Genomic DNA, 25,430 nt, shown 5'->3' on the forward strand with positions numbered 1-25,430 from the left:
AAGGCTTTGGGAGGTTTTAGAACGCACGAGCCTCATTGCCAGTGAAAGAGGTTACATTCCCGAAAGATCAGAGATTTTCTCCAGCCCCCAGACCTCAGGACTCAGACCCAAGAAGTCGATTTCTGCGGGGGTAGATTGCATCACAGTTCCAGGCTATGGGAATGTAGCAAACAAACAGAAATTAGAAATTCAAGTAGGATAGTCACTTGAATTGTTTGGTACAAGAGCCGAGTGGCTATGTTTAACAGATTTACAGTGCGGATTAAGTGAACATGCTTAGATATTTTACCAGAGTTGATCATTTCACTCAAGCACAAAAAGATTCTCTATAAATTTCCCACCCCTCCAAAACATAATTTGCATACCACATTCTTTTTTTACCACATTCTTAAATATTTTTTTTAAAAAGTTATTTAAGATAAAATATAACAAGCTATGTTTAAAATTGTTTTTAAGTTTATTTATTTATTTTGAGAGAGACTGAGACAGCGTGAGCAGGAGAGGGGCAGAGAGCAAGGGAGAGAGAGAGAGAGCGAGAATCCCAAGCAGGCTCCATGCTGCCATCGTGGAGCCCGATGTGGGGCTTGAACTCACGAAACTGTGAGATCGTGACCTGAGCCGAAACCGAGAGTGGGACGCTTAACCAACTGAGCCCCCCAAGCGCCCTGAATGAGCTATGCTTAAATGTAAAAAATGCAGAAACTAAAGACAGGCAGGAAAGAAAAGGAAATGAAGGAGGAGGAGGAGACTTCGTGAGGTCAACATGGCATTTGTTGTTTTCTGAAAACAGAGCTGGCCGCCAGGGCCCCTGAGAAAGTGTGGATCTTCCGGCAGCGGGCAGAGAGCAAGCCTCTCCTCAGGAAGATGGATTGAGCTATCAGGGGTCGTTAGTACAGCCCACACACATTCTCTGGGAGGGAGCTGGGCAAGGTCCTTATCAGGTGGATTTGACCTCACGCCCTTCACTCACTCTAGACCCTGCGGAGAAGTTGGCTTAATCTGGGAAGATGCCAATCTGGGATTAGATGGGATTCAGATAGTCGAACAGGCTATCTCTGTAAGCACTAAACAGTATTCTCCTTTCTTTAACTGAACCAACAGAAGCTGAAGATCCCCACGGAATATTCTTGTGAGTGTAGGACTCAGCCAAGAGGCACCCCATGCCCCTTCGCCCTCGTTATGGCATGTAAATTTCCCCATAAAATGCTTTGCGATGAGTGTAAAAACCGTGAAGTTCATTGGAATGTAGGTGTCGGTAGCTGATTCCCACATGCTTCCCAGTTTAACTCAGAACGAAGAGAAGCTCGGTATGGCGCATTGAGTAATCTCAAATTACTTTGCATTTGCTGTCTTTCTGGGTCATTAACGTTGTCAAAGTTTAGGGGGGAGGGGCTAAATGGGTAGCGGCACTAAGGAATCTGCTCCTGAAATCATTGTTGCGCTATATGCTAACTAATTTGGACGTAAATTTAAAGAAATAAATAACAAAATTAAAAAAAATTGAGTAAAACCATAAAAAAATTGCCAAAGTTTAAAATATTTAAATCTTTCCGTGCCAAGGGTATACTGCATGTGAAAAATAGGACACCACAAGTCAGCATGGGAAGGAAGCCCTTTCCGTTGTCGCTGCCGTGATGGGGCAGTTATTTGGGAGGCAATTAGTAATTTGGGAAAAATTTTCATCTTCGTCTCATACCATAACTCAAATAAGTTCCAGTTCTATCGTTAATTTTAGTTTTTAAAATCAAACCATTAAATCGTGATAAGAATTTAAAAAATTTAAAAAAAAAAACCCTCAATCAGTACTCATCTGTTCTATGAATAAAGTAGAAATTTCGAAGCTCAAACCTGAGGGAAAGGACAGAGCTGACTCCCAAAACAGTCACACGGTTGTGGACAAAGAATGATACAGTGAAATAGCTCGAGACTAGGAGACTTAGTACCACTTTCACAGGAAAACAGTTAATATTCTCCGTACGTAAAATGTATCTACAAAGCCGTTAAAAAACCAAACAACCTATGGTTCCAAAACCTGAATGGACAAAGAATATAAGCATTTCGTTTACAAATCGCTAATCACCTGAAAAGAGCTGAACCTCACTAGCTATAATTTTAACAAGATTTTTGATTGTTTTAATTGAGATATAATCGATACATGACATTGAATCCATGTTAGGCATATCACGTAACGATTCGATACATGTATATATTGTGAAATGGTCACCACCTGGTTTAGTTAACGTCCATTACCTCGCAGAGTTACAATTTTTTTTTCTCTTGTGATGCAAGAACTTTTAAGATTTACTCTCTCAGCGGTTTTCAAATACCAACACGGCGTTGTTAACGATAGTCACCATGCTGTTCCTTACATCCCGGGGACTTATTTATCTTAGAACTGGAAATTTGTACGTGTTGACCACCTTCACCTATATCGCCCACCCCCTACCTCTGGCAACTACCCATCTGTTCTCTGACTCTTAAGAGTTCAGGGTCTTTTTTAGATTTTACACATAAGGAAGATCATACGGTATTCGTCTTTCTCTGACTTAGTTCACTGAGCATTATGCCCTCGATGTCCATCCATGTCACCAGTGGCAGGATTTTCTTCTTTTTTTATAGCTGGTATTAAAATAATACCCCATCATGTACATACTATAACTTCATCCTTTCGTCCTTCGATGGACACCTTAGCTTGTTTCTATGTCTTGGCCATCGTCAATATGCTGCAATGAACACGGGGGTGCGGACATCTCTTCAAGATAGTGATTTCATTTTCTTGTGATGCGTGCCCAGAAGTGGGATTGCTGGATCACGTGGTAGTTCTGTCTGTAATTTTTTGAGGAGCCTCCGCACTATCTTCTGCAGTGGCCGCACCCATTTACATCCGCATCAAACAGGGCACAGGGATTCCCTTGTCTCTGTATCCTCACCAACACTCATTTCTTCTCTTTTTTAGTAACAGTCATTCTAACCGGGGCGAAGCGACAGCTCGTTGTGGGTTGGATTTGCATTTCCCTGACGATGAGTGATGTTGAACCCCTTCTCACGTACCTGTTGGCCATTTGTAGGTCTTCTTTGGCAGACGTCATTTTTTTCAATGTTGTGAGATTTGCATAACGTGATATTAACCATGTTGAAGTGAACAGTTCAACAGCACTTAGTACATTCATAGTGATCTGTAAGCACACTCTCTGTCCTGTCCCAAAACATTTGCGTCACCCCCGAAAGAAAACCCCATTCAGCAGATTCTCCCCACTTTTCCTTCTCTCGGCCCCTGGTAGATTAGTAATCTGAGTTCTGTCTTTAGATTTACTTATTCTGGATACTTCATGTAAATACAGTCATACCTTTTGTGTCTGGCTTTTTCATCCAACAACGTTTTGGGGATTCTTCTACAGGTAGCATGTATCTGCCCGTCATTCTTTTTTATGGCCGAATCATATTCCGTCGTATAAATATACCTTAGTTTGGTTCTCCATTTATCTGTGGCTGGACATTTGGGCTGTTTTTACCTTTTCACTGTTGTAAGGAGTACTTCTAGGAACACGGTCATACGTGTAATTGAATTCTTTTGAGTGTGTACTTAGGAGTGGAATTACTGGGTCGCACAGGAAGTCTACTTTTTGAGGAAGTACTAAATGTTTCTACAGCAGCCGTACCATTTACATTCCTACCAGCCAGGGAGAAGAGTTGCAATTTTTCCACATCCTTGCCAACACTTGGTTATTTTCTGTCTTAAAAAAAAAAATTCTAGGGACGCCTGGGTGGCTCAGAGGGTTGAGCCTCTGACTTCAGCTCAGGTCCTGATCTCGTGGTCTGTGGGTTCGAGCCCCGCGTCAGGCTCTGTGCTGACAGCTTGGGGCCTGGAGCCCATTTCAGATTTTGTGTCTCCCTCTCTCTCTGCCCGTCCCCCGCTCATGCTCTGTCTCTCTCTCTCAAAAATAAATAAAAGTTAAAAAAAGATTTGAAAAAAATTCTAGGGGCGCCTGGATGGCTCAGTCGGTTAAGCGTCTAACTTCAGCTCAGGTCATGATCTCATAGTCCGTGGGTTCGAGCCCTGCGTCAGGCTCTTTGTTGACAGCTCAGAGCCTGGAGCCCACTTCAGATTCTATGTCTCCCTCTCTCTCTGCCCCTCCCCTGCTCATGCTATGTCTCTGTCTCTCTCTCTCTCTCAAAAATAAACATACATTAAAAAAATTTTTTTTAAAATTCCAGCCATCCTTGTAGAGATGAATTGGTATCTCACTATGGTTTTAATTTGCATTTCCTTAACGACTAATGATGTTGAGAATCTTTTCATGTGCTTGTTGGCCATTTGTAGATGGCCTCTTGAGAACTGGATGTTAATTTTTCACCTGTCAAATTAGCAGACATGCTTTGAAAATGTTAATGTTGGGTAATATTATAGAAGCTATTTGAAGTGAAAAATGCAAAGTGTTGAACACTGTGTGTACTTCCCATAGTAGGAAAAATTAGATGTGTTCAAAATGGGACTCTTTATAAGTTTATTTATTTATTTTGAGAGAGACAGAGACAGCGTGAGTGGAGGAGGGGCAGAGAGAGAGAGAGAGAGAGAGAGAGAGAGAGAGAATCCCAAGCAGGCTCCACACTGTCAGCACGGAGCCTATCATGGGGCTTGAACTGACAAAACGGTGAAATCATGAGCCGAGCTGAAACCAAGAGTCGAACACTTAACCAACTGAGCCACCCAGGCACCCCAAAATGGGACTTATTAAAAAAATGTTTATTTATTTATTTATTTGGAGAAAGAGAGAGAGAATGTAAGTGACGGAGAGGGGCAGAGATAAGGAGTGAGATTTTTTTTTGTTTGTTTATGGTTATTCAGTTTCGAGAGAGAGATAGAGCATGAGCGGGGAAGGGGCAGAGAGAGAGGGAAACACAGAATCTGAAATGGGCTCCAGGCTCTGAGCTGTCAGCACAGAGCCTGATGTGGGGCTTGAACCCATGAACCATGAGATCATGACCTGAGCCAAAATCAGGAGTTGGATGCTTAACTAACTGAGCCACCCAGGCACCCCTGGATATCTCACATTTTGTTTATCCATTCACCCATTGTTGGACATTTGAGTTATGATTTTTTTTAAGTTTCTTCTTTCTTTCTTTCTTTCTTTCTTTCTTTCTTTCTTTCTTTCCTTCCTTCCTTCCTTCCTTCCTTCCTTCCTTCCTTCCTTCCTTCCTTCAAGAGCACGAGAGACAGAGGGAGAGAGAGAATCCTAAGCAGGCTCCGTGCTGTCAGTGCAGAGCCCAACTCAGGCTTCAAACCCACAAACCATGAGATCATGACCTTAACAGAAATCAAGAGTTGGACACTTAACCCAATGAGCCACCCAAGTGCCCCTAAGTTATGACTTTTTTACTCTTAGGAAGAATGCTACTATGAACATTCATGGGCAAGACTTTGTATAAACCTGTTTCTTTTCTCTTGGGTATGTGTGTACCTAGATGTAGAATTGTTGGGCTGTATAGCAAGTGTATGTGTAACTTTTGAGGAACGAACACGTAAGTTTTGAAAGAGGTTGCAACATTTTACATTGCTATCAGCGACTTCTAATTCCTCCACAATCTCATCCACACTTGTTATCCTCTGCCTTTCTGATTTTAGCTATCCTAGTGGATGTGAAGTATTCTCTCACTGTGATTTTAGTTAGCATTTTCCTAATGGTTAATGGTGTTGAGTACCTTTTCGTACGTTTATCAGCCATCTGTCTGTCTTCTTTGGAGAAATGTCTATTCGAATCCTTTTTTTTTTTTTTTTTTAAGACTTTTATTTGATTTTTGAGGTGGGAAGGGGCAGAGAGAGAGGGAGAGGGAGACTCCATGTTCAACACAGAGCCCGATGCAGGACTCTATCCCACTACTGTGAGATCATGACCTGAGCTGAAATCAAGAGTTGGATGCTTAACCGACAGAGCCACCCAGGCGCCTGTATTCAAATCCTTTGCCCATGTTTTAATTAAGTTGTCATTTTGTTATTGACTTGGAAGGGTTCCTCATATATTCTGGACGCAAGTTCTTTATCAGATATGTGATTTTCAAACAATTTCCCCCATTCTGTGGGCTTTTTTCAACCTTTTTATGGTGTCTGTTTAAGCACAAAGGTTTTTGATTTTGATGAAGTCCTACTTATTTTTTGTTTTGTCACTTCTATTTTTGGTGTCACATCTAACCTGAGGTCAGAAATGTATGCCTATATTTTCTTCTAAAAGTTTTATAGTTTCAGCTCTGACCTTTTTAGGTCTGTGATTGATTTGACTTAATTTTTGTGTTTTCTATGAGGTAGGGGGTCCAACTTCATTCTTTCTCATGTGGGTGTCCAGTTGGGTCAGGGCTGTTTATTGAAGAAACTATTTTTCCCCCATTGAATTGTCTAGGCACCCTTGTCAAAAATCAATTGACCACAGATATTTGGTTTATGTCTATGACCTCAATTCTATCCTTTGGTCTTTATGTCTTTCCTTCTGACAGTATCATATTGTTTTATTATTATAGCTTTGTAGTAAGTTTTGAAATCCAGAAGTCCTTCAGCTTTGTTCTTTTTTCAAGATTGTTTTAGCTAATTTGGGTCCTTGCCTTTCTCCACGAATTTTGGGATCAGTTTCTGCAAGAAGAACCAGGTATGATTTTGATAAGGATTGTATGAATCTATAGATCAATTTGGGGATTATTACCATATGAATAATATTAACTCTTCTCATCAAACATGGGCTATTTCTCATAACTTCCTATGATTTTATGTTGGCTGCAAGAAAAAGTCTGAACTCTGCACCTGAATTTTGAGGTCCCTTCCAATCTGAGCTCATCTAATGTACTTTAGCAACATGTTTTCTTTACTTTGGCCATGCCAATTTTCCCCATGTTCTCTAAGCAGACACTCATTAAAGCTTGAACTCAAGAACAAAAATGGTTATGCATCGGGGCCCCTGGGTGGCTCAGTGGGTTGAGTGTCTGACTTCAGCTCAGGTCATGATCTCGTGGTCCATGGGTTCGAGCCCCACGTTGGACTCTGTGCTGACAGCTTGAGAAAAACCTTTTTTATAAGTTTCATTTATATTGAGAGAGAGACTGTGTGTGTGTGTGAGCAGAGGAGGGGCAGAGAGAGTGGGAAGGAGGGGGGGGGAGGGAGAGAAAGAGAGAGAGAGAGAATCCCAAGCAGGTTCCAAGCTGTCAGTGCAGAGTCTGATGCGGGGCTTGAACTCATAAACTGTGAGATCATGACCTGAGCTGAAACCAAAAGCCGTTCACTTGACCAACTGAGCCACCCAGGTGCCCCCCACCTACTTCTTTAGAATCTTCAAACTACTCTCTAACCCACAGTTCACGAACTTCTTCTGAACTTCTATGACACATCATGGCCCACATTTTTGCACAAAATAAAGTATGAGTTTCTAGTCCCAACCCACCGCCAGTGAAATGGAATGCACCATAAAAGCCAAACACATAGTAAACGCTCAACAGGTACTCCTTGCATTGAACTGCGATCTGGGTCGTCGGATGTTTCGTCCATATGCACTAACACTAGCCTATTCTTGCCTCCCCAGGGGACATTCTGGTGTTCCTGGATAGCCACTGCGAGGTGAATAAAGTATGGCTGGAGCCCCTGCTGCATGCCATTGCCAAGGACCCCAAAATGGTGGTGTGTCCTCTGATAGATGTCATTGATTCTGTGACCCTAGAATACTGGCCCTCTCCTGTTGTAAGGGGTGCTTTCAACTGGCACCTACAATTTAAATGGGATAATGTCTTCTCTTATGAGATGGATGGACCAGAAGGACCCACTCTACCCATTCGGTGAGATTCCTTCAGGTGACGGGGAAATATCATATATGTACTGAGACCTGGTGGCGGGGGGCGGCGGGAGAAGCTTTCAGAGATTATTTTTTCCATCTCTTGGGCTTAATGAAGAGAAATATTTTGTCATTTATATTGTCTCTAAAGATCTATAATAATAGAATTTGGTAGATTTTCAGTTTCTCTGATTGGAAATGAGCATCTCACCCTCGTTAGGAACACTGCCATGGGGGCGCCCAGCTGGCTCGGTCAGTAGAGTATGTGACTCTTGATCACAGGTGGTGAGCTTGAGCCCCATGTTGGGCATGGAGCCTACTTAAAAGGAAGGAAGGAAGGAAGGAAGGAAGGAAGGAAGGAAAGAAGGAAAGAAAGAAAAAAGAAAGAAAGAAAGAAAGAAAGAGAGAGAGAGAGAGAGAGAGAGAGGGAGAGAGAGAGAAAGAAAACACCACCATGGATAGTGTCCCTCTGGTTTCAGGTGTCCATCTTTAGAAGGTGGCCATGGTTCTCAGGAGCAAGTTGTATGTGGTCAATGAAGCAAATGCTAGTGCTGTGGATAGCTCAGCAAAAGTAGATGTCTTTGCTAAATTCATATATAAAATATTTATCTCAGTGCTTTCATCAGTAATTTTATACAGATGAATATGATTTTCCTTGATTATTGGTCTGGGAAAATGTATTTCTACATGTGAGAACAATTTGATGTTGGGACTTTTAACTGCATCTATGAGGCTATTGCTGGAGACTTCCTCCAGGTCACTCCCCACATTTCCTGAAAACTCTGACGCCAGCCTCCTTCTCTTCTTTTACTGCTAGCCTCTCTGTTTCACAAACCACATGAGTCAATTTTCTAACACTATAGCTTAGCAAGTCCTTGATCTTTGTCTCTAATTTAACTAGAGCTGTTGACCTTATGCAAGCTGCTTAACCTCTTTGCACCTTATTTCCTTATGTGTAAAGTCTGGATAATGATATGTTACAGGGTTGTTAGAGAATTAAATGACTCACTGTATATCAAAGCTTAGAGCAGTATCTGTCCATCATAATAAGTACTACATATATATTAGCTATTTTATACCTGTTAGCTACTATTATTCCTACAGCCATATCCTGCACCTTTCTTTTCTAAATTACCGGATATCGTCTCTTTGGCCACAGCCTGGGATGTTCCTAACTTTTTCCTGCTCTGCTCCGCCCACACCTCCCCCTGGACATCATCAGGATCCCCAGTTCTTTGATTTCTGCTTTTACTGTTCACGGTTTCTTTCTTCTTCTGTGGCCTAGACTTTCTGATCTATAAATTCACGGTTCTTCTTGCCAATACCTTCAACTGCCACATCCCTGTCCCCTTCTGCCACAGTAGCCCTGCGAATCTCCAACTCTGGACCAAGCCCGCCATCTGTTTTTTGTTCCTTTAAGAGACGTGAACTTAACGCTTCTACACGTTGATAGTTTCAGTCTCGTGCTTCTCCACAGTCCCTTTACTCACTGCTCCAAGTGGGTTTTCCAAACCTTATCACTTCCCTTGATCCCAGTACCTATCCCCACCCTGAGCCCCTGCCCTTGGTGATGCAATTCGAGGATGAGATAAGGACTAAGTCGGGAGGAATAACCGGGGAATTATTTAGTACCTTACTCTGGAACCATAATGGAATGCTACATAGCCATAAGCATGACCACACCTGCAGTCTCCCACTGCCTACTCTAACCCAGTGATTAACCCGCTCCAGGTGCCCCATCCATCGTGACGACTCGCAACCACATCTGTCCATCTCTCTGCTTGTCCCCATGGTCCAGGCCCTCACTGTAAGGAACAGTCTGGCCTGCAGGCTGTCCTCCCTCAGGCCGATCTCTCTCTGGCTACATTCATGGTTCTTAAAACTCCACTCTGCCCGTGTCACCCGATGTCTTTCCATTGCTTTTAGGATAATAGATCCCTTCACGCGCCTTCCACTGTGTATGACTCCGATCTTTGCTCTGCTCCAGCCATCACTTGTTAGCTGTTCAGGGCTGCTGCGTACAGCTGTATAGGCTGTGTACTGCTCATCTCCAGAAGGTACTGTTCACAAAGACTAGAGGTGACTGGCATCCATGGAGTTGTGCAGTAAGGTAGCCTCTGCTGGGTCTGTTACTTCAGTTTCAGTACCTTCACCTGTGAAATGGTGATGATAATAAAACACATACCTCTCTGATTTAGTGAGGAGATTAAGTGAGAACCACCTGGAAAGAACGTAGCTCAAGGCCTGACACAGGGGAAGCGATCAGCATACATACTTGCTGTTGTTACTGTTAGAGACTTCGAAATGAAAAGGGACAAAGACACATTTTATTTAACTAAAATGGAACGTGGGGGCGCCTGGGTGGCTCAAGTCGGTTGAGCATCCAACTCTTGGTTTCGGCTCAGGTCATGATCTCACGGTTCGTGAGTTCGAGCCCCACGTCGGGCTCTGTGCTGACAGCGTGGAGCCTGCTCGGGATTCTCTCTCTGCCCCTCTGCCTGCTCACTCTCTCTCTTTCTCTCTCAAAATAAATAAACTCAAAAAATTTTGAAATTAAATAAATAAATAAAAGGTCGTGCGTAGACATCTTAATTTACTGAAAAAAAAAAAAACATCGATCTTTGGAGTTCATCTCAAAATGAACTTACTTAATTTAAAATGAAGTATTCCATTTACAAAAAAGATCTACATAATTTTGTGATGTTTCCATATTTCACACATCAGGCGTGCTTTAGGCTCTAAAAATTTTACTAGGGAAATTATATTCCTGATAGTCGCTGAGTAGTAACGTTTTTTGAATTCTAATACACTGTTAGTATACACATAGTCACACGTGCTTTTTGAAAACAATCTGACAATATACATTAAAAATCTTATGTTATTCTTTAACGCAACACTCCCACTTCTTGAAATGTTTCCCTAAGAAATTAAGGAGAAGTAAATCAGAGACAGACATTGTATCAACATTCATATCAGTTAGAAAATAAAAACAACATAAACGTTCAATATTAAAATGGTTAAAAACTATATTCATACTCTGTAGAATATCGTACAAAGTTTTTGAAAGCTAATGTAAAAGGAAAATTCTCATAATAGGCTAAATAAAAACTCAGGCCATAAAAAACAGTATGATACTAATTATTTATAGAATGTATATTGTACATACTAACTTTTGACTCCCCAAAAACTTAACTACTAAGAGCCTACTGTTGACTGAAGTCTTACTGATAACATAAACAGTTGATTGACACGTTTTTTTTTTAACGTTTATTTTTGAGACAGAGAGAGAGACAGAGCATGAACGGGGGAGGGGCAGAGAGAGAGGGAGACACAGAATCAGAAGCAGGCTCCAGGCTCCGAGCCATCAGCCCAGAGCCTGACGCGGGACTCGAACTCACGGACCGCGAGATCGTGACCTGAGCTGAAGTTGGACGCTCAACCGACTGAGCCACCCAGGCGCCCCGATTAACACGTTTTAAATGCCACGTGTATCACATACTGTATTCTTGCAATAAGCTAGAGCAAAAAAAAATGTTAATATCAGAAGGAAGAGAAAATACACTTACAGTACTGTGCTGTATTTATCTAAAAATCCACATGTAAGTAGACCCACACAGTTCAAACTCATGTGGTTCAACGCTCGACTGTTATATCATAAGGATAATGTATGATAACGTAAGAAAAAGTCGGTAGTTTTAAAGGGTTAAAAGGAAAAATGAATTTTAGGTATTATCCATGGCATTAATTAGCATTCACATCTGAAGATACATTTCTTCACATTTGCAACAGCTCAAAAAAAAAATGTAGATGCAAGGAATTTTGGCAAACTTAGAGCAAGCAAGGAGAATTGTGGCGTTGAGCTCACACCAGTGGCTCCCCCCCCCGCAGCTTCCCCAGGGAGGGGACGTGCAGGGGTCGGGGGAGATCACCGCTACCAAGGGACGCGCCCCCTGTACTCCACCCGGGGCCTTTTCAAGGACGCATCACGACGTTTTATCCTTTCTCCCGGTGTCTCAGACGTGCCTGAGTTAGCACCACGACTCAACGTTTCTCCGGTAAGACACACGCACGTGCACACACACACACACACACACACACACACACATGCACACACTTCCCAGCGGTTTTGAGATTTTTTTTTTTTTTAGAATAAAAGCTTTCCCTTTTGAAAGGGTGTAACTTGGGTTCTCTGAGCTGCAAGTATTTTTTAACCCTATTTTCAACAGAACCTACGGCCTAACTTTAAAGACCCGTTTGTGAACCTGCTTCAGTTACCAGTTTAACAACTCTTTGCTGCCAGACGCTGTGGTCACAACAGAAAACGTGGCCTTTGCCCTCGAGGGTGTAGAGTCCAGTGCGAAGGAAGTCGGGTAGAGATGTAATTTCAATGCAACGCTGTGGCAGCGGGGCCCCCTGGCTTGGCCAGGATCACGGTGACCCAGGGCGCAGACGGGGCGGGTCGCATCTGGCCCACCAGATGAGACCGCTCCTCTCGAGGCCCACCGTTTCCTCTCCCAATTACAAAAAACAATCTTCCTTTATCGGCCGCCTCTCCTTTCCTCTGCTCTCCTTTGCATTAAAGCCTCTTAGAAAAAGCTGGCTGTGTCACGATCTCCAACTCTGAACTCTGGTGTCTCAGACTCGCTTGAATCTGGCTCTGTGCCCCCACCCGCTAAAACGCGCTGGTGGTCTTCCCGTGTCGGTGCCGCGCTGGTTCTCAGTCCTCACCTCGGGGCCCATCGGCAGACGGTTTTCCGGTCTTCCTCCTACACCGGTGGCTCCGCTTTCCCTCTCTTCCCTCCGACCTCTTGCTGTCACGGTGCCCGGGACGGTTCTTCGTGGTCTCCTCCACCCCCTCCCCACCCTCGCTGCCAGAGTGCTGTGTATCCCCTGTATCTTGAGGACTCCCAAAGTTATGTCTCTGCCCCCGGCCACTCTCAGAGTGCCAGACGCTTCCATGCACCTGCCTACTGGCGTCTCCACTAGAGTGAATGGAGAGCTCACTCATGTCCCCAGCTGAATCTTCCCCCCAAAACCTGCCCACTCGGTATCTCCATCTCAGGGCAGATGTGAGGTCCCCGGGCCAACACGCTGGAGTGAGCCTTCACCCTTCTCTTCTTCCTTCACCCCACCCCCCACCTGTAAGCAAACCTGCTGGCTCCCGTCCTCAAAATACATCAGACACTGGACCACGTCCCGTTACCTTATCCACGATTCCATCGTCTTTCTCTGGCACCACTGCAGCGACTAGTGTCCCTCCCTCCACCCTGGCCCCCCGCACGAGCTGGGATCTTGGCCCGTTGATGCACTAACTTCTCCCTAACACATCACAGGTGCTTCCTGTGTACTTTTTCAAACATGAATGAATAAATGAACTTGAAATTATTTTCATACTACTCAGTTCGGTGTTATTGGGCCTTGCTGTTGTGGGACAACAAAACAAAACAAAACAAAACAAAACAAAACAAAACAAAACAAAACAAAAAAGATGCTTTGTAACTTCATGGTTTTCCCAGAAGTAAATAGTATATTCACTTAACGCACTTAGAAAGGGAGATCTGTAAGCTCTGCTCCCCAAGTCAAGTAGTTATCTCCAGGGGAAACTCACATTCTAAAGATAATGTTCCCTTTTAAGAACAAGACAACATTTGGGGCGCCTGCGTGGCTCAGTCAGTTAAGCATTCGACTTTGGCTCAGGTCGTGATCTCACAGGTCATGAGTTCAAGCCCCATGTCAGGCTCTGTGCTGACGGCTCGGAGCCTGGAGCCTGCTTCGGATTCTGTGTCTCCCTCTCTCTCTGCTCCTCCCCTGCTCATGCCCTCTCTCTCTCTCTCTCAAAACTAAAGAAACTTTAAAAAAAAAAGAAAAAGAAAAAGACAACATGTAGAATATATAGCTTACACAATTTGGTGAGAGCTAAGTGGAAAGTCACTGCCTACTTTTAGGTAGTTATGGCTTCAATTTACTAATTTTACATTCGATGTAATGTATATCCATCAAGATAAATATACATTAACTTAACGATTTTGGTATTAATATCGTCATTTTCTAGTTTTCATGTTATTGCTAACATTCACCGTAATTTTGGCAAAAATCCATAATGGCTGAACCTGTGATTTAATATTTATGTCTCCTTTTTAGGTCACCTGCAGTGGCTGGGGCAATTTTTGCTATAAATAGACATTACTTTCACGAGATCGGACAGTATGACAAGGGCAAGAACCTCTGGGGAGCAGAAAATTTGGAGCTTTCGTTAAGGGTAATTCAGACTCTACTTTCTAAATAGTTCGCTTTGTACAGAGAGAGTGAAAGCTGACGTCAAGTCCAGAGGCGTGCCGTGGTATTTATGCCCCGTTTTCCCGCCTGAACATCCGGTACCGTTCCCGCATCACATGAAATAAAGGGTCTAGGGGGCTCCTTGCAAAATTTGACAATAGTAAAATATCAGCTTATATTACTGTATGCTGTTTTATTTCTAACGTATGAGGTGTTGACCTAATGCAATATTTTTATTTATTTGTGAAAGCTCTATTTTGTTACACCGATTTTCTTGGCGGTTGCGGTGCGGTAGAAATAACAGAATTAGACGGTGGCGGACTCGGGTGCCACTACCTCTGTGGGCTATCTTAGGCCTCGGTTTCTCTATCTGCAAGTTGAGAGGACTTGGTAGGGGACGTCTGGGTTGGTCTTTCAACTCTTGAATCCCGGGATACCTGCTACAGCATGGTGGACCTTGAAAACAGTATGGTGAGTGAAAGAAGTCAGACACAAAAGGCCACATATTTATATGACTAAGTCCGGCCCTAGGAAAGGTGCAGCCTAAGCAAATCCATAGAAACAGAAGGTAGGTGAGTGAGTGCTGATAGGTCCCAGGGCTCTTTGTGAGGTGGTGAGAATGTTCCAGAATGAGAGAGTGGTGATCATTGGGCAACCTTGTGAAAATAGTCATTGTATACTGTAAAAGGGTGAATTTCTTGTGGAATGTGAATTACATCTCAAATGTGAACGTAGATTTGGCTTGTAGATATTCCCGTGATATTAGATCAGTGGACGTTAGACGTCAGAATGGGTCCCAGCTCTGTAGGATCCTTGGTCAGCACCCAGTAAATAGGAATAAATGTAAATGCCATTCTCAGGATTTTGTGAATATTTGGTTTTTTTTTTAAATTAAAGTTAATTTTCAAAAATTAAAAATAAATATATTTTTGAGAGAGAGAGAGTGCACGCGCACGAGTGAGAGAGGGGCAGAGAGAGGGAGACACAGAATCTGAGGCAGGCTCCAGGCTCTGAGCTGTCAGCGCAGAACCCAGCATGGGGCCTGAACTCACAAACTGCGAGATCGAAGGAGGTTGCTTAACCGACTGAGACACCCACGCGCCCGTTTGTTTATTTTGTTTTAATCCCAGTATAGTTAACACACAGCGTTATGTTAGTTTCAGGTGTACAATATAGTGATTCAACAAGTCCATGCTTCACCCTGTGCTCATCACAAGAGGTGCACTCCTTGAACCCCGTCACCTGTTCAACCCACCCCTTGGCCCACCTCCCCTCTGATGACCAGAAATTTGCTCTCTAGAGTTAAGAGTCTGTTTCTTGGTTTGTCTCTCTCTCTTTCTTTTTTTCTTTTTCCTTTGCTCATTTGGTTTCTTCAATTCCAATTTTGTGAAGATTTAATGAAATAATTGGGGTAGAGAATAAAGTACAAGGTAAATATTCCTGGAGAGAGAGTCTGAAGACAACACTAAGGTACTGTTCGGATATTTATGGTGTGTTTATCATAGATAAGTTTTGGCTTTTGACTAAATTCTAATAGATTTTTATAACGGCCACTTTGAACTGTGCATGAAAATCTGGGCTGTGCGCTCACCCTGATCACCCTTAATTTTTCTCACTTTTCTCTGCCTTGTTCGTCTCTTGCCAACAGAGACAACCTGGTGTAGAGGAAACAGCTTAATCAATGACTAAATTCAAATTCTGGTTGAGCTTTAGTTTCCTTGCGGGTAAAATGAAAAAAAAAAAAAAAGAAAAAGAAAAAGATCTTTATTACAAAGCTGTAAAGACAGATAATTTATGGAAGCTACTTAATAAGTGACAGCTATAATTATTCTTTAAATGTTGCCATCTGTTCTTTACATTCTGAAATCATCTGCAGAGATCATGCTTGGAACTGCATATATTTTCTTAGGATGCATTAAAATGTTTACTGTAATTGCTTTTTTTGTGTTTTCTTTTTCTGACTTTTTCTCTCCCACTTCCTTCTTTTGGCTTTGTTCACTGGCTTAGTGTTCTTTTAAGCACAGACTTCTCTCATAATGCTTCAGACACTTTATTGTGAATAGAAACATATCTAGAGCAATACATAACATACTTTGGCAGTATGTTGTGAGCTGATTATTTTTTATTGCTTCTCCCCCCGCAACCCCCCGCCCCAGCCCCAATCATATGTTCCCTTTTGATGCAGGCATTATTTTAGAATATCCAGGCCTTTAGTGCTTTTCATTGGTTGGTTGATTATTCCCTGTTTTATTACATCGCTCTTTGTGAATATGGTATATGGGCTTTCCCCCTTTCCGGACCTAATATCTTAATGAGCACATTGTTTGTCTCAGAATAAAATCAATTTTGTGAATGATAGATACGTACATATTTGAAGAGGGGGTGTCTTCCTTTTTCTGGCTCTCTCTTCCCTCCAGATAGCCAATAGCAGCTAACTTATTATTCAAAGGTACTAATTATCCTTGCTTCAGTATTGTCGACTGCTCTGTTCCTAATGGCCCCTTCATATTTTTTTAAGTACGTGTGAGTCTCTCTTTTCACAAACACGTAAGTTAATAAATAGCTAGAGAGCTCTCTTGACATCACCAGCGGTCTCTAACCGAGATAACGGGCCCTGTCTTTCCTGATACGAGACCATTGACACCTGTACGTTCGTCTCCGTTCCTCACTCTTCTTTCCAATAAATCAGCATCCTGGCGGCCCTCAGCACTCGGGGACATCCCTCGGGGAACTGTCACCCACTTAATATCGATGTCCCTAGTGGACGGCTTTGTTCTTCTACGTACTGGAGGTGGCTGCAACATTTGGCAGTCTAGAACAGTGTTCTGGTTCCTCCTCCATAGCTCTGTTGCTCTCAAGTTTCCTCTGCAGGAATTTCTTCTGTGCATCTCTGAAGCGTGGGTATTCCCAGGACTGTTATCTTATCAGCTGTCCCTTCTCCCTCCATGTGCTCCTCTGGGCTGACTTAATATAGTGCAGTATTTCCTTATCTGGTGGGAAAGAACCTCAGTTCTGAACTGATAGCCTCCCACAGGCAGCGCACCTGCTCCCGGGGAGACCTGTGGGCTTCCCATGATCCAGAGACTAAAGAGACAGCACCTGGCAGGGCAGGTCACCAGGACTGGGTGTAGCACCTCCGTGCTGACCGGCCAGGGGCCGTGGCATACCTGTATTTACTCCCGAGGCCGTAGCTAACACCTGTATGGTGACAGTACCCAGATCTGTATTTTGCTAGGTTAGACTCTCTCAGGAGTTCTGGTTAGGGTCAACGTAGCCGTCATTTAAGGGACACCTCCTATGTGAGGCTCTGCCACATGCTGGGCATTCGGAAGAAGGCACAACCCTCGCCCGTTCATTCATTCGTTCATTCGTTCATTCACTCAACAATACTGAGAACCCGTTATGCGCAAAGGGCTGTGCCTTGTGTGCAATGCAGCCTCATGCAGTGCAAACGTGGCTTCCGATGGCTTGGAGCTTCCATTCTGTTGAAGTAGAGAGAGATGATTAGGTTGTTTTTTTTTTTTTTTTAATTTTTTTAATGTTTATTTATTTTTGAGAGACAGAGAGAGACAGCATGAGCAGGAGAGGGCAGAGAGAGAGAGAGAGAGAGAGAGAGAGAGAGACCCAGAATCCGAAGCCGGCCCCAGGCTCCGAGCTGTCAGCACGAGCCGTGAGATCATGACCTGAGCCGAAGTCAGACGCTCAACTGACTGAGCCACCCAGGCGACCCGATGATTAGGTATTTTTGATACATACAGTGGAGGAGAAGTACAGGGTACCAACAGATCATATGAGAGGGTAATCTAGACTTGTGTTGAGGGAGGTGTGTGTCTTAGATGGCCTTCCCTGCAGAAATGGCATGTTTAGGGGCGCCTGGGTGGCGCAGTCGGTTAAGCGTCCGACTTCAGCCAGGTCACGATCTCGCGGTCCGTGGGTTCGAGCCCCGCGTCGGGCTCTGGGCTGATGGCCCGGAGCCTGGAGCCTGTTTCCAATTCTGTGTCTCCCTCTCTCTCTGCCCCTCCCCCGTTCATGCTGTGTCTCTCTCTGTCCCAAAAATAAATAAAAAACGTTGAAAAAAAAAAAAAAAAAAAAGAAATGGCATGTTTAAGTCATGGGGTGAAGGAGAAACATACGTTTCCTTTGTTTAACAAGTGCTCATCTGTGTGACACGCACTGCTCTGAAATCTTGCAAATATCAACTCAGTCTTCATAATAAACCTGTGAGGTGGGTGCCACCAGGATCTCCTACTTACAGGGGGAAACTGGGGCTCTGAGCGCTCCAGCAACTTGGCTCAATTCGCAGAACCGGAGGTATATGCCCCAAGCCTATTCTGTCCTGCTTTCCACTATCTACTCAACGGCAGGCCTGGAGACCTCACCAGCTCGGTTCTATTCTAAGTCATTTCTGGAAGCCCCCAAAGCTCTGAATTTGTTTTAGCTGCCCTGACCTCAGTGTTACCGTCACTCGGGAAAGTGGGGATTGGCTGGGTGCCCACGGAGCTGCAGCTTGACCCCCAGCCTCGGGATGGTACTAACCAGGCTTCAGATCTGCACTTTGGTTTCCTGGTGGACTGGAGGCTGGCCTCCAATTGTCCCCAACAGCCTGCGTGGCTTGGCACTCCATCCTGGTGGCCCTAGATGCGGACAAGGTACACTGCTCTGGACCTGGGACCCTGCCATTGACTCCATAGGTTTCCCCAAGGCCCTGTTTCTTTTCTCCCTTCCCCTTCTCAGTAACCTCATCCGCATCGTGCCTCAATGACTACATGCCAGTGACATAGTTCTAGCTCCTTCCCAGGTCCTTCTGTGCCAGAAGCTTGTGCATCTCACTGCCTACAGGTTACTCTCCTGTAGGATGTGTGTCCCAAAGGCATCCTAACCCCAACGTTTCAAAAAGAGAGCTCTTTCTACTCCCTCGAACCCATTCTTCCTCCCATGGTCCTTTCCTCTTCGGGTGGATAATGTGATGCCCTCTACCCACCCGCAACCATCCAGCCCCCCAGAGTATTTTCTTGGTCTCCAATCTCCCTTTCATGCCCCACTTTCCTTCATCATGTGTGGTTAGATCTAGGTCTAAATCATCACTCATTTCTGTCCACTTTGCTCCTTCCTACCAGCACAGTCCATAGTTACAGCTTTGATGTAATTATTCAGAAAGGCTTTTTTTTTTTAAATTTTTTAAACGTTTATTCATTTTTGAGAGACAGAGAGAGACAGAGTGTGAGCCAGGGGAGGGGCAGAGAGAGAGAGGAACAGAGCGTGAGCAGGGGAGGGGCAAAGAGAGAGGGAGACACAGAATCCCAAGCAGGCTCTGGGCTCCGAGCTGTCAGCAGAGTCCAACACAGGGCAAAATCCTAGAAACTCACAAACCACCAAAACTGAAACAAGAAGAAATAGAAAATTTGAACAGACCCAAAACCAGCAAAGAAACTGAATCAGTAATCAAAAGTCTCCCAACAAACAAGAGTCCTGGGCCGGATGGCTTCCCAGGAGAATTCTACCAGACATTTAAAGAAGAGTTAATACCCATTCTTCTCAAACTGTTCCAAAAACACAAACAAAAAAATAGAAATGGAAGGAAACTTCCAAACTCATTCTATGAAGCCAGCATTGCCTTGACTCCAAAACCAGACAAAGACCTCACTGAAAAGGAGCATTACAGGCCAACACCCCTGATGAACATGGATACAGAAATTCTCAATGATATTAGCAAATTGAATTTAACAGTACATTAAAATTATTATTCACCATGATCAAGTGGGGTTTATTCCTGGGATGCAGGGCTGGTTCAATATCCACAAATCAATCAACATGATACACCACGTTAATAAAAGAAAGGATGGGCACTGGGGGGCTCAGTAGGTTGAGCATCCAACTTTGGCTCAGGTCATGATCTCACAGCCTGTGAGTTTGAGCCCCACATCAGGCTCTGTGCTGACAGCTCAGAGCTTGGAGCCACTTCAGATTCTGTGTCTCCCTCTCTCTCTCTCTGTCCCTTCCCCACTCGTGCCCACTCTCTTTCTTTCAAAAATAAATCGTAAAAAAAAAAAGAAGAAAGGATAGGATAAGAACTATATGATCCATCAATAGATGCAGACAAAGCATTTGACAAAATACAGCATCCAGTCTTGATAAAAACCCTCAACAAAATAGAGATAGAGGGAATATACCTCAACATCATAAAGCCATATATGAAAGACCCACAGCTAATATCATCCTCAATGGGGAAAAACAGAGCCTTTCCCCTACAGTAAAGAACAAGACAAGGATGTCCACTCTATTACTATTTAAGATAGTACTGAAAGTCTTACCCTCAGCAATCAGACAACAAAAAGAAATAAAAGGCATCCAAATCAGCAAGGAAGAAGTCAAACCTTCACTATTTGCAGACAACATGATACTCTCTGTAGAAAACCCAAAGACTCCACCAAAAAAATTGCTAGAATACACTAATTGAGCTAAGTGTCAGGATATAAAATCAATGTGCAGAAATCTGTTGCATTTCTATACGCCAATAATAAAGCAGCAGAACAAGAAATTAAGGAATAGATCCCATTTGCACCAAAAACCATGGGAGACGTAGGAATAAACCTAACTAAAGAGAGAAAAGATCTATACTCTGAAAACCATAGAACACTTAGGAAAGAAATTGAAGAAGACACAAATAAATGGAAAAGCATCCCATGCTCATGGATTGGAAGAACAAACGTTGTTAAAATGTCGATACAATGTCTAAGCAATCTACATATTTAATGCAATTCCCATCAAAATACCACCAGTGATGTCTTTCAGGGCTCTAACAAACAACCCCAAAATTTGCATGGGCTCACAAAAGACCTTGAAGAGTCAAAGCAATCCTGAAAAAGAAAAAACCGGAGGCATCACAATTCCAGATTTCAAGCAACATTACAAAGATGTAGTCATCAAGACAGTATGTTACTGGCACAAAAAAGACGCATAGATCAATGGAACAGAACAGAAAACCTAGAAACGGACCCACAACTATATGATCAACTAATATTAGACAAAACGGGAAAGAATATCCAATGATAAAAGACAGTCTCCTTGACAAATGGTGTTGGGAAAACTAGACGGCAATGTGCGGAAGAGTGAACCTGGACCACTTCCTTACACCATACACAAAAATTAAATTCAAAACGGGTGAAAGATCAAACTCAACACCCAAAAAAACAAACAATCCAGTGAAGAAATAGGCAAAAGACATGAATAGATACTTCTCCAAAGAAGACATCCAGATGGCCAACCAACACAAAAAATGCTCAACATCACTCATCATCAGGGAAATACAAATCAAAAACACACTGAGATACTGCCTCACACCTGTCAGAATGGCTAACGTTAACAACTCGGGCAACAACAGATGTTGGCAAGGATGCAGAGAAAGAGGATCTCTTTGGCACTGCTGGTGAATGCAAACTGGTGCAGCCAACTCTGGAAAATAGTATGGAGGTTCCTCAAAAAATTAAAAAGAGAACTATCCTATGACCCAGCAATTGCACTACTAGGTATTTATCCACGGGATACAGGTGTGCTGTTTCGAAGGGACACATGCACCCCCATGTTTCTAGCAGCACTATCGACAATAGCCAAAGGATGGAAAGAGCCCAAATGTCCATCGATGGGTGAATGGATAAAGAAGATGTGGTATATATATACAATAGAGTATTACTCGGCAATCAAAAAGAATGAAATCTTGCCATTTCCAACTACGTGGATGGAACTAGGGGGTTTTATGCTAAGTGAAATTAGTCAGAGAAAGACAAATATCATGTGACTTCTCTCATATGAAGACTTTAAGATCCAAAACAGATGAACATAAGGGAAGGGAAGCAAAAATAATATAAAAACAGGGAGGGGGGCAAAACATAAAAGACTCTTAAATATAGAGAACAAACAGAGGGTTGCTGGAGGGATTGTGGGAGGGGGGATGGTCTAAATGGGTAAGGGGCATTAAGGAATCTACTCCTGAAATCATTGTTGCACTGTATGCTAACTAACTTGGATGTAAATTTAAAAAACATATTAAATAAAAATAGCAAAAAAAAAAAAAATGATGAAAGACCTAAATGTGAGACCAAAAACCATCAAAATCCTAGAGGAGAACCCAGGCAGCAGCCTCTTTGACATTGGCTGGAGTAACTTCTTGCTAGACACGTCACCAAAGGCAAGGGGAAAAAAAAGAGACATGAACTACTGGGACCTCATCAAGATCAAAAAGCTTCTGCACAGTGAAGGAAACAATGAACAAAACTAAAAGGCAGCCTACAGAATGGGAGGAGATATTTGCAAATGACATATTGGAAAAAGGGTTAGTATCCAAAATAAAGAACGTATCGAACTCAACACCCAAAAAACAAATAACCCAGTTAATAAATGGGCAGAAGACATGGATAGACGGTTTTCCAAAAAAGACATCTAGATGGCTAACAGACACATGAAAAGATGTTCAGTATCACTCATCAGTGAAATACAAATCAAAACCATGATGGGACACCACCTCACGCCTGTCAGAATGGCTAAAATTAATAACACAAGAAATAACAGGTGTTGGTGAGGATGCGGAGAAAGGGGAACCCTCTTGCCCTATTGGTGGGAATTCAAGCTGGTGCAGCCACTCTGGAGAACAGTGTGGAGGGTCCTCAAGAAACTAAAAATAGAACTATCCTGGAGGCTCCTCAAGAAACTAAAAATAGAACTATTCTAGAGGTGCCTGGGTGGCTCATTCGGTTAAGCATCTACTTGGACTCAGGTCATGATCTCATGGTTCGTGCATTCGAGCCCTGCATCGGGCTCTGTGCTGACAACTCGGAGCCTGGAGCCTGCTTGGAATTCTGTCTCTGTCTTTCTCTCTCTCTCTCTCTCTCTTCCCCTCCCCTGCTCATGCTCTCTCTCTCTCTCTCTCTCGAAAAGAAAAGAACTACTCTATGATCCAGCAATTGTACTGTTAGGAATTTACCCAAAGGTTACAAAAATACAGATTTGAACGGGTATATGCAGCCCAATGTCCGTGCTATCAACAACAGCCAAACTATGGAGAGAGCCCAAATGTCCATTGACTGATGAATGGATAAAGAAGATGTGGTATACACACACACACACACACACACACACACACACACACACACGCGCGCGCGCGCGCGATGGAATATTACTCAGCCATCAAAAGTAATGAAATTTTACCATTTGCAACAACATGGATGGAGCTAGGGAGTATAATGCTAAGCGAAATAAGTCGATGAGAGAAAGACAAATACCATATGATTTCACTCATGTGGAATTTAAGAAACAAAACAGATGGACATATGGGGAAGGGGGGAAGAGAAGAGAGGGAAATAAATCACAAGAGACTCTTAATGATAGAGAACAAACTGTGGGTTGACGGAGGGAGGTGGGTTGGAGATGGGCTAGATGGTGACAGGTACTCAGGAGGGCACTTGTTGGGATGAGCACTGGGTGTTGTACGTGAGTGATGAGTTGCTGAAACCGACACTGCACTGGATGGTAACTAAAATTTAAATTAAAAACAATATGAAAAATAAAAACTCTAAACACTTTACAGGTATCAAGTTATGTGATGCTCATAACAACCCCATGAGGTAGGTACTGTTATTCTCACTTTCCCGATGAGGAAACTGAGACACAAATGCATTGAGAAGAACAAACACATGAGCCCTATGAAGGTTAGGCAACGTTGCTATAGCTTCCTTCAATTTGATTTTCAAGGAAGGTTTTTGATAACATTTTTACTCTGGTACCTCTTTTATCACTTTGATTACTTTGATTTTCTATTCTGCACTCATGGCCAGAGTTCTTTTCCAATAAAGAGACATTTCGGGGCGCCTGGGTGGTTCAGTCGGTTGAGGGTTCGACTTCGGATCAGGTTGTGATCTCGCGGTTCGTGGGTTCAAGCCCCGCGTCGAGCTCTGTGCTGACAGCTCGGAGCCTGGAGCCCGCTTCGGATTCTGTGTCTCCGTCTCTCTCTGCCCCTTCCCTGCTCAGTGTCTCTTTCTCTCATGCTCTCGCTCTCTCTCAAAAGTAAACATTAAAAAAAATTTTTTAAACATTTCAAACATGTAAGAATATACCAAAAATAATAAACAGTGCTGTTTGCAGTCTAGTTATTGAACAGATATTCATGATTTTCCAAATTTTGTTAGGTTCTCACTTGAAAAAAAAGAATAGGACATTATAGCCAGTAGCAGTTGGCTTTGGCTGTATAACAAAGCACCCCCAAACGGTAGCTTAAATGAGCAACTATGTAGTTCTCAGCTTCAGATGAAAATGAGATCCAGAGAGGAAGGGTCTGATCATAAACATGGGGCAGATATGATAAAAGAACCTAATTCTTCAGAGTTCTGATCTAAGGGTTTTCCTAAGGAAAACGAATTCCATCGATATTTTTCTCGACATTCTGAGGGGCTATTTCCGGCTATTTCTAACGAACTCTAGAGGTGAGGGGGTCATTACATCTCAGTGTTATGTCAGAAGTTTCATTTTCTTAAAAATTTTTTAAATATTTATTTTTGAGAGACAGAGTGTGAGCGGGGGAGGGACAGAGAGAGAGGGAGACACAGAATCCCAAGTAGGCTCCAGGCTCCAGGCTCTGAGCTGTCAGCACAGAGCCCAACGCAGAGCTCGAACCCACGAGCCACGAGATCATGACCTGAGCCGAAGTTGGATGCCCAACCGACTGAGCCACCCAGGTGCCCCAGAAGTTTCATTTTCTTAAACAGAATCCCTTCTGACTACTCAAGTGATATGTGTCACCCTAAGTATTGCTCTCATAAGCAAGTCTGAGTATTTGTTTCAGTGAAAGCCTTATTTCCTAAATGATTAGATGGAGTTTATTAAAAAGTGTCTATAAAGCTGGGATGTATGATCTTGATCAGTCAGAACAGTGATTCTCATTTTAATGTGACCAAAATCACCTGAAGACCAGGTTAAAATGCAAATCACTGGGCCCAGCCCCACAGTTCCTGATTCATTAGGGCTGGATGGGCCCGAGGCTTTTGCATTTTGAAGTTCCCAGAATGATAGGATGCTTTTAGTTGGCGAACCATGCAAGGATCACTGAATCAGAGTCAACTAGGAAGTCATGGCTAATATACTGTGAGATACGTAAGCGGCGTGCACATGATTTATACTATAAGCACATTCTTTGTGTTATTATTTATAATACTAAAAATTGGAAAGTACCAAAATATCCAAACAATACAAAACTTTTAAAATAACTTCACATAACTTTTTAAAAATGTTTATTTTTGAGAGAGAGAGAGAGAGCAAGGGAGGGGCAGAGAAAGAGAGAATCCCAAGCAGGCTCCACACTGA

General features: G+C 43.1%; 1 protein-coding gene across 8 annotated transcripts in view; it reads left to right on the forward strand.

Moving 5' to 3' along the window:
- Positions 1–25,430, forward strand: part of GALNTL5 (polypeptide N-acetylgalactosaminyltransferase like 5) — a 54,906-nt gene that overhangs the window by 25,465 nt on the left and 4,011 nt on the right. For all 8 annotated transcript variants that reach the window (XM_060633458.3, XM_060633463.3, XM_060633461.3 and 5 more), the window contains 2 exons: positions 7,560–7,809; positions 13,947–14,064. In XM_060633458.3, coding sequence (XP_060489441.3) covers positions 7,560–7,809; positions 13,947–14,064 — 368 coding nt within the window. The remainder of the gene's footprint in view (positions 1–7,559; positions 7,810–13,946; positions 14,065–25,430) is intronic.

Source organism: Panthera onca, chromosome A2 (genome assembly GCF_046562875.1).
Source record: "Panthera onca isolate mPanOnc1 chromosome A2, mPanOnc1 haplotype 2, whole genome shotgun sequence".
Lineage (NCBI taxonomy): Eukaryota > Metazoa > Chordata > Mammalia > Carnivora > Felidae > Panthera > Panthera onca.